This window comes from Apteryx rowi, unplaced genomic scaffold (genome assembly GCF_003343035.1).
Source record: "Apteryx rowi isolate R43461 unplaced genomic scaffold, aptRow1 scaffold_1308, whole genome shotgun sequence".
NCBI classification, from domain to species: domain Eukaryota; kingdom Metazoa; phylum Chordata; class Aves; order Apterygiformes; family Apterygidae; genus Apteryx; species Apteryx rowi.
The window spans coordinates 62,678-72,620 of record NW_020447540.1 but is presented as its reverse complement, the minus strand read 5'-3'; the positions used below and the strand labels follow the sequence as shown (position 1 = coordinate 72,620).

The window sequence follows — 9,943 nt, the reverse complement described above, 5'->3', positions numbered from 1 at the left end:
CCAAACTTGGGCATTTTCAGCTTAGGCATCTTCAGTTTACCTTCTGGACCATGGATGTCCAYKTCTGGTGCTTCAAGGTCAACTTTGGGGCCTTTGATGTCRAGTCCAGGTGCTTTCAGCTCCCCTTCCAGTTTGGGGCCAGAAACATCTAGGTCTCCTTTCACTCTGGGGCCTTTCAGATTCAAGTCTATGTCGGGCATGGAGATTTGTGGGGTCTTGACATGTATCTCTGGCGTCGTAACTTTGGGGCCTCTGACACCTATGTCAGGCATGTCCATTCCCAGTTTAGGGCCTTTAATATCCAGCTGAGGTCCTTTCAAGTTGCCTCCTATCTTTGGGATAGAAACATCCACCTCTCCCTTCAGCTGAGGTCCCTTCACATTAATGTCCATATCTGGCATGGATACTTTGGAAGGCATTGAAATACCAGGCCCTTTCAAGTAACCTTCTGGACATTCAAATTCAACATCAGGAGCCTTAACATCGATCTTTGGACCTTTTGAGTCAGAGCCAAGTCCTTTGATATCCCCCTCCATTCTTGGGACTGTGACACTCGCATCTCCCTTCAGGTGAGCACCTTTCAGATTCAGGTTTACATCAGACATAGATATTTTTGGTGTTTCAGTCTTCCTGAATTTGGGAGCTTTCCATTCTCCTTTGATGGCCGCATCAGGAATGTCAACATGTACCTCAGATGCTGCCGGTCCCATCTCCCCCTTTGGAAGCACCACTTCCCCAGTAGGACCTTCCCCTTGGGAGTCCAATGCAGTAAATTTTGGAAGTGTCATATGGGGCATTTTTAGTTTTCCCCTGCCACCTTGGATGTCTATGTCAGGAGCTAGGAGCTCTGTGCTGGGTCCTTTGATATCCACTCTGGGGACTTCCAGTGCTGGAGAAGGGAGTTTCACAGCACCCTTCAGCCCCATATCCACCTGTGGCTTTGTGACTTTAACCCCTTCCCCTGAAGGAGAAGAAACTTTGGAGCCCATGATATGGGCAGATGGGGCAGGAATATCCATGTGATGAGTTTGCACCTTTGGCATGGGAATGTCCACACCTCCCTGTGCGGCTTGAGCATCAATGCCAGAACCCACAGTGGAGAACCCAAATTTGGGCATTTTCATAGCAGGAATCTTTATTTTTCCAACATCAACGTCTGAACTTTCGACCATCGGTAAAGAAATGTCTACTCCAGGGGCTTTGACATCTCCCTGAATGCTAGGGCCAGAAATATCAGTTTGTGACCGTTTGCCCCCTGGCAGCTCTCTTTGAATATCCATGCCAGAAACATGCATTTTACCATCCAGTTTGGGGCCCTTAGCATGGAAATCTGCATCCAGGTTTCCTGTCTGTCCATTTGCATGAGTTCTGGGAAAGCTCTCCTCAGGGCCATAGAACCCAGTGCCAGAAACATTAAGTCCTGGCACCTCCATTGTAACCAATTTTCCAATTTCCCCACCTGGAACTTGGATCTCTGAAAGTTTAGAGTCCATCTGAGTCCTCAGGTGAACACCTGTGACTTGTGTTCCTGAAACAGTTATCTCAGGCTTTCCAACCTGAGCCTTGCCCATGTGGACATCCAGCTTCCTGGTTGAAGATTCAATTGTCGGTCCAGTGTATGAAATGCCAGGAGATGCCCCTCTGATGTCCATACTCAAGTCTGTTGCTTGGGTGCTTTTCCCAGACAAATCTCCTGATGCCATTTTGATCACAGTTTTCCCAGGCTCTGTTTCAACATCGGTCTTTGTGACATGGGTGATTTCCTGTTTTGGGATCCTGATTTTAAAATCTGGGCTGGTGATGTCGATATCTTTTGCTCCTTCATGCCTACTAACATCGACAGTGTATGCCGTGACCTTTCTGGTGACCGTGATGGTCCTGCTCTGCGTTCCACCAGACTCTATTTCTACCGCATCATCCAACTTCAGTCGTGGTTTAATTTTCTTCGTGTAAATCCTCCTGTACTCTTCATCATCCCCACTCTGAAAATAAAGAGACATTTATTAGCACCAGGGAGCCATGCCTGCCTTTACCTTTGCTTCATGAGAGGTTCATGCCTGGAAGGAGAGAGCATGTACATCCTAGCTAGGCGCAACATGTAAGCTTACTCTGGTATCACGGCATGGGGGGGGGGGGGGGGTGCCAACTGCATTCTCTCCCTTACGAGCTGCTGCTTGCCCATGGCAGACAAGCTCTAGGGCTAGGACCATGCTCTTCCCTGCTGTCACTAGCAAAGAGCCTTTTTTTTTGGTTGGAGCTACAGGCTAAGGTTAACAGAACAGCTAGTGAATTCTGCCCCTCCCCATTTTTGTAGGGGGCTCTGGATCTCTGCAGGTGGCCCATGCCATGCTGCAGTGCTCCTCTATGGCGAGTAGTTTCCTGGCACCGGGATTCTTGCTGGTGAGTAGTGCAGACCTGACCTCCCAGAGGGAGAGTCTGCAGGAACTCCAGGCTGCTTCCTCCACCTTGTTCCTTCCCGCTTCCCAGCACTGGGTAACGCTCACCAGAACAACTTCTGGGCTGCTGGCCGCAAACACGTCGTGTGACCATGACTGTCCCGGCAGTGGAGACTTGTCCCCCTTTCGCTGCAAACGCAGACCCACGGTGTGATGGCCCATGCTGTTGAGCAGCTGCGTGACTTCCCCAGACTGCAAGTTGTCAAAATAGACTGTAGCACTCACGATCTGATCCCCTGCAAGCGCAAACAGAGGCAAAAGGTGAGCAGGGCCCATGGCCTGGGAACTGCACGTGGCAGAGCACTGAGCAAAACAGGAGCACTTGTCCGAGAAAGGCTGCTGACTTGGAAGGCGATTACTTTGCAGAGTCTCTCTCCGTGCAACTCAGAGATCGAACGTACAGACCCACCACGAGGGAAAGTGGCCTGCTGGAAGGGTGGGCGAGAATTACATGGAAAGGGGAGGCAGGGCAGGAAGCAGCCTCGGAGACAAGAGCCCCATCACCACTACAAGTGAAGCTGGAAGCAAAGATGCCAGAGCAGCAGGGTCATTTCCAGGGAAACATGCAAGGGAAGCGACCAAGGCACCGCAAAGAGAGAAAACGGACACAGAGCACCCAGGCTTCCCAAAAGACCCCTCTCCCTTCCCTGTGACAGCCTCCCCCATCCCCGTGAACTGCCCTGCGGTGCAGGCTCACACCTTCCTTCACAACTCCCATTTTGGCAGCGGGGGAGTTCTGCTGCACTTGCTTCACAAAGACTCCATCGTCGGTCTGGTCAATGGTGATCCCGTGGGAGCCACTGCCTTGCCAGTTGGGGAGCAGGATCTCCCGGGTCTCCTCCTCCTTCTCCATCTGGAGGACGAAAGGCACAGGATAAAACGGAAACATGCCAGAGGAGTTTCAGACATGGGGCACTGGGAAAGCAAACCTCTTTTCATGGGCAGGAGAATTTAAAGCAGCTCAGTTCCACTGACCTTGCTGGGACTCTGGTCCTGGCCGGAACCGCCCCAGGAATTCCTCTGCCTTCACTTGTGGACCTTTCAGCAATCGTAGTTTCACCTTCCCAGCCTGGCGGAGAAATCGGAGAGGTCCGCATGAAACACCTGCTTTTCTTCCATTTCTCTTTCCTGTGCCACCTTTGATACACAGGCAGGGAAGCCCTTTAAGGAAGGGCCGGAGCCCAGTAAAAAAAGGCAAAAGCATGCCCAGGCCGCTCGTGCTGTGGCAATACTGCAAATCCGGCGTTTTCAGTTGCTTAGGTGGCAGGGAAAAGCTGCCTGTTCATGAGAGCTAGACATCACTGCAGCTGACAGCAGCAACCACAAGGACTTCAGGGCCAGGGGGGGGACACGCTGTCCCCAGCCACAGGCTGCCACAGGTTTGCCTTGGACTGCAACCTTCGCTGCGGACAAGTTCCTCTCCCTGCTAATGAGGCACTCTTAACAATAACGATATACACTTCCGTCATTATATTGAAACTGCAATTAAGTTCAAACTCTGGACAGACAGGAAATATAAAAGCAACAGTCACTCAACAAAATCAGTTTTTCTATTTCATTCACATCTCTTTGCCCTCTGAACCACCACTCCACCCCCCGCCAAACCCCCACAGTAAACTTCTTTGCCTTCTGAAAACGCCCAAGCTTCCTGTAAGGCAGCCTACATTGCATTTTTGAGCTACGCAGCACAGAGCAGGAGTGCCGACACCCTGGACGGTGGGATGCACCAACAGTTTTGAACCAGCATCAAAACTTCATGGTTAAACAAAAGGTGTCAGGCTGGGGGGGAAGGTTATGCCTGGCCCCAGCAGAGCAGGATGCGTTCACTCCCACCTATAAAGCAAAAGGAAGCAAACAGCAAGAGGACACATCAACAGAGCCGGTCTCCTTTTGTTCTGCTTCTCTCTCGCCTCAGCTGCCTTTGCAAAGTGCCAGCGCCAGCGGCCGAGGAGATCTGGTAGCACTGCCTGCCTCCTGCCAGCAACACCCACGCAAGCTGCCCCACCTTTCCTCTTCCCCTTGCAAACAAGGCAAAGAAACTTTTCCATTTCCAGCAAACTTCAGGCGTGCACAAGCAAAAAAAAAAAAAAAAAAAAAATCCTTCCTCAGATGCAACTGGATAGGTTACAAAGGGCACAGGCGGGACGTGCCAGCTCCTTACAATGCCTGGACTCTGCAGCCGATGCTTTAAACCAGGAGCACAGCACAGGGCAGGAGGACATCGTCCCAAGCAGGCCACCACTGCCTGCCCCAACCCAACCCTCCCCTTGATCTGTCCCACTGCCCCCGCAGCAAAGCGGCAGAAACCACTAAGCCCAGTCTCACTTATAAAACGGGGACTTTTGGACCCCATTCTCTACGGCTTTGGGTTCAGCTCAGCTTATCTCAGTCTTGAGTGATTTCCAAAGACCAAAAAGCAGACACAAGCAGAGGGCTGGCAGAGGGGGTCAGGGATGCAGAGCCTGCAGAGGGACACAGCGGTCGCACCGTTTGCCCCTTGACACTCTGCGGCCTGGGAGATTAGAGCAGCCGCTCCCTCCTCACTTACAATATCAACCACAAACATGAAGAGCTCAGAAACCACAGTGAGCAGAGACACCTGTAAAACAAAGAGCTGTGGTGCTAAGTGACCAAACCAGGCTACAGCAAAACCATCCATGCCCAGAACCAAGCACAGAGGGCACGGCTAAAGCGTTTTTGTTTTGCACTAAAGGAAAAGAAAGAGCCCAAACCAAAGAGGGGTTTCCAGAGGTGCAGGACTGCCTGCAGCATCCAAGATGACCTGAGCCCTCAGTACCTCATACGGCTGCAGCTGAAGCTGGTGGGTGCCCAGCTTGTGCCTGGCTGCAGGTAACCCTCATCATTGCCAGAGGAAAAGCAACAAGTGGGATCAGCTCCACCAGGTCGTGCAGAGCAACACATCAGGTTCCCTTTGTGTATGGGAACAATGCACGTGTGTTGACACCCGCATGCTCCCTGTCCTGCGGGCAGCAGTGTGCCAACATGCAGCTGTACCTGGGAACAGCTGCCAAGCACACAGGCCCCCTCCACAGCCACTGCCGTCCCGCGACCCTGCTCTCCTTCTCCCTTAAACCTCCCTGAAAGCATGACTGGCCGCTCTGCAATTTTCCTTAGATAGCAAAACAAAAACTGCCACAACTCAGAGCTCATCAGCATGCAAACCTTTCTGCAAGAGCCCAGTGGAGCCGCACAGTGAGACCTCCGCTAGGACCCGAGGCAGCCTGCCACGGAGGCGCAGGCTCCTTGCAGGGCTGCACAGCTATTCACGCATCACCCACAGTATGCCACGTCACCTCCCTGCAAAACCCCAGGAAACCTCAGAGCAGCCTAGGGGGCATTTACTGCCAGACATCTGCAAGACTGGGTGCAGGTCTGCAGCAAGACTCTCCTCTCTTCGCCCCCATGCACTTCTCCCCCCTCCCTTTGGAAGGGGAAGGAGGAGGGGGGGAGTCCCACTAATGCCCAAAACACTCTTTTCCAAAGATGGCCCAGGACACAGCACAGAAGCACCACAGAGCTCCAGCCATGCTGCTGATCAGCCAAGCCCTGGCCTTTAGGCTGCGACACACCTGGCTTGGAAGAGGAGGACTCTGCCATTGTTGCACAGAGCACAGGAGCTATCCCCGCCTTGGGTAAGGACTGACCTGGCAAGCCCAGTAACCGTGGGGTGTCACCAGCTGAACTGTTTGGTCACTGAATGATCTGGAAAACTTAAATAAAGTGGAGAACAAACTGGTTTGTGACTCAGGTAGCTTGGGAGAGAGTCCTGCGGGCTGGGCGTGGAGGTGACTCAGAGCTCGCCAGGGCTGCATGTGAACAGAGGGAGAGGCACTCCAGGTGGAGCAGCACCTCTAATCAACACTCAGCTAACTAACCAGCTTGGATTTAACCGCAAGACAGCAGGAGAAAGCATCCAGCAGAGACAGCCTGCGATCAAACAAGGCAAAGAAAGACGACAGACAGGTAGCTCTTCCTATTCACAGCAGGGCCACTGCATAGGTGCACAAAGCTCTATCCAAACCCTCTGCTGCTCTTACTACCTCCGCCTCTACCAAAGCATCCTTGGGGAGACCTGCTGCTCATCTGGGTAAACGAGAGTGGTTTCTCCGTCTCCGTGCTGCAACCTGGCCAGGGGCAGCCTAGAAGGCACAGCGGGGGAGCACAACGGAGACCACAGGGAGCAGCAACGATGGACGGCGAGCCCTTTCCTCTCGGCTGCCCCCCAGGATGCGCAGCACCCAGGGCTTGTGCGCTGCACTCGGCAGCGGGGCCGGGAGGCCCCAGGGAAGCCAGGCTTTGTGCTGACGGTGGCACAGGGGAGGTGCCGGGAGGTGAAGGATTCCAGGGAGCGCAGTGGCTGGAAAGGGGAGACCTTCGCAGACGTCCTCTGGAGCAATGCAAGCCACGTGGCCACGGACCAGCTGGTGCTATTCTCAGGTTAACCACGTGCTGCCTCTTCCCTGTATTTTTAGTTGCTGCTCCTCCGCACCCAGGCCACGTTGCACGTCATGCCAAGGGGGCAGCCGCAAACAAAGCCTCCCCCAAGGAGCTGTGCCACAGCTTCCCAGAAGCATCACGTTGGGCCGGAGGTCTCCTCCCCTCCTCCAAAGGCTGCCCATACCGAACAGTCCCAAAGCCCTCGCTGCACCCAAGCACATTGGACTTTTCAGCACAAGCACCAGCCCCTTCAGCAAACCCAAAACCAATCGTTGCTTTTCACACAGGGCCAGGACATTTCAGGCGCCCAGGAGCCCCCCCAGGCCTCCCACAGAAGGAGGTGGCCCCAAGCACACACATCCCTGCACAGGACAGCAGCTCAGGAACCGAGACCGCCCCTCCGGGCACGAACACGGGTTTCCTCATGCTTCCCGGCTGCCTTCTCCTGTCCTGCATGCTGCCACTTAGCTCTTCGCACCCCAAGAGCCGGGGTTTGGCAGGTTCAGAGAGCAGAGCCCGCCTGCCCCTTCTCAGGTCCCAGCTGCTCCCAGATTAGCACCGCTCAGCTCCAAACCACGTGCAAATCCCACTCCGGGTCATGGCACACCTCCCCAGCTGCTGGGAAGAGGGAGGGTCGCACGCCGACCCGGCCACCGTCCCGGAGAACCGAGTCGTCTCCCCCCAAGCCCATCACCTCCAGCCGGTGCTGAAGATGCCTCCGCCCTGTCTGCAGCACAGAGGGACAGCCTCACCGGGGCCGACGAGTCACTGCTGGGACTCCAGCGGTCTCTGGCTCATCCCCCTGCCCCCAGGCAGGATCAGCCCTGCCCGAATCAGCCCGGGCAGGTGTTTGCTTAACCTGTTCTTAGAAACCTCCAGGAACAGAGTCCGCAACAGGCAGAGGAAACCCAGCCCCCAGCACACCCACCCACCGCTCCTCAGCACTTCAACACCCAGATCCATCTCCCAGCTCAACACATGGCAGACGGGACCAAAGGCTTGAAGGACAGTGCTACCCTGCTCCCAAATAGTCCGTCCTCACGTCTCCCCCGTGCCCTGCGCTGGGGCACCCCACATCTCCTGCTCTCCTCTAGCTCCCTGCTCATTCCCCTCACTCTCCTCTCAAAGGGCTCACGTCTTTTGGCAGCTCCAGCACCCAGTGTCCAAGAGCTCCACGTCACTGCTCCCCTCCACAAGACTGGCACTGCTGCGCCTGCAAGACAGGATGGGACGAGCACGGCCGCAGCAGGATGCCCCACTGCTGCTGCCGCCATCCGCAGCATCTCCGGGAAAGGGACCCCAAATGTACTGAGCAGGACCCAAAGCCTTTGCAATCGCTGCTGCGACACAGGCAGCCGAGAGGCCACACCTCCCCTGCCGCCTGCCAGAAGCCACCCGAGGAAGCCGCCGGCCGTGAAGCCAGGTGAGGACAACAGGGAGGACGAGGCTGGCGGAGCTCGAAGGAATCCAGATGGCCGGTGGCCTGCATACAGCGGGGAGCAGCTCTCCGCAGTAATCCCTTCAGGATGACTGGGCATCGCTCATTGTTTTTGTATAGACAGGGGCCAATGCCTGACGCAATCCCAAACCTCTGCTCTAGCGGGAACGGGACACAAAAGGGACGATCTGCTGAGCAAAGCTGGGGCTGCAGCTCTGCATAATCTCCAGAAATCCCCAGGCAGCACCCAGCTCCCCGTTGGGCTGCGTGCGCTGGCTCGGCGGCAAAGGAGCTGCCGACTACAAGGGGACCCAAAGATCTTCAGCCCCCAGCAGCAGCTCCCTGCTCTGCCTGACCTTGCACATCTCCGGGCCTAGGACAGACGCCTTCCCACTGAGACCCCCCCATCTTGGGGACCCCCACCAGGGCTCCCGCGGAGCACGGCACCATGGGTCACCTCCAACAGGGCACGTGTGTGGCTCATGCCTCAGCAGCGGCATCGCAGCATACGGTTCCCATACGAGCCCCTTTGGCCACTCGTCCCTGCTGCGCTCAGCCACCTGCTGCCAGCGCTGGCTGGCATCAAGCCCTGCGGAGCAGGAGCAGTGGACACACTGCACAAGGAGGAGCAAGCCCCAAGCTGCCAGCAGGGAGCAGAGTCCTGCTGCAAGGAGCGGCTCTGCTCCCCGCACACCCCACGTCTGCCGAGGGCGGCTGGCAGCCGTCCCTGCACCCCAGACCGACCTGCACAGTGCCTTCCTCTGCACGCCGCAGCCGTGCTCGGGCTGCAGGCATCAGCGCCGCTCCCTCCGCCGCGGAGCTGCTCTGCTTCATACCAGCTTAATTGCACATGGCAGCGAGCACAGATAAACGACGCTTGCAGCCTTTGCCAAGCTCATGTCCCTCTCTGTGCCCCGGGAAGCTGCTGCAGCTCATCCCGCACCACTGCGGCACAGAGGGAAGAGGGGCAGGATCTCAGGCCCTCGAACAGAGGGAAAGGCTGGGCAGGAAGAGCACACTTGTTCTGCCGGGGAGGAGGACAGAAGGAGCCACAAACGGCTCAACGTGGCACCACAGGGAAGTCCCTGCTGTACGGTGCGGAGGCAGGGGCCCCCCTCCACCTCCCCAGCAGCAGCAGCAGCTCTGGCCACTATGCTCACCGACAGCACCAGGCAAAGTCGGACTCCTCTGCCCTTTGCCAGGAGCTACAGAAAACCGCACACACTGCTGATCCGGGAACAACATGCCGTTCTGCTTTGGTCTTGGGGCAGTTTTTGCTGAACAAGGAGCCTGTGGTCCCCAGGGGGGCAGCAGCCGCTCCTCCCCATTAGCAGCGAGAGCTAGCAAGGGCTTGGGGAGCAGAGGGGGAGGCTGGACAGCCACCCCTACACAAGCCTCGGGCAAGCCCCACGCTGCTAGCAAGTTCAGAGACACCAAACGGGAAAGTCACGTCCACAGCCCTGAAATCCAATTACAGGGCCAGCAGAGAAGGGGGCCCAAGACCTGGGGTGCGAGGCCAGCAGGAAGGGAGCCAGCCCACAGAGCCAGCTTGGGCTCTAGGGAGCCGCTTCCTCCCCTGCCCCATCCGAGC

At 56.2% G+C, this 9,943-nt stretch overlaps 1 protein-coding gene across 1 annotated transcript in view; it reads right to left on the bottom strand.

Moving 5' to 3' along the window:
* Positions 1-3,526, bottom strand: part of AHNAK (AHNAK nucleoprotein) — a gene marked incomplete at its 3' end in the record, with an annotated part of 6,092 nt that extends 2,566 nt beyond the window's left edge. Inside the window, exons 1-4 of the mRNA XM_026056324.1 lie at positions 3,432-3,526; positions 3,156-3,309; positions 2,505-2,692; positions 41-1,982 (exon numbers count right to left, since the gene is read on the bottom strand). Coding sequence (XP_025912109.1) covers positions 41-1,982; positions 2,505-2,692; positions 3,156-3,309 — 2,284 coding nt within the window. The remainder of the gene's footprint in view (positions 1-40; positions 1,983-2,504; positions 2,693-3,155; positions 3,310-3,431) is intronic.
* Positions 3,527-9,943: the final 6,417 nt, after the last annotated feature.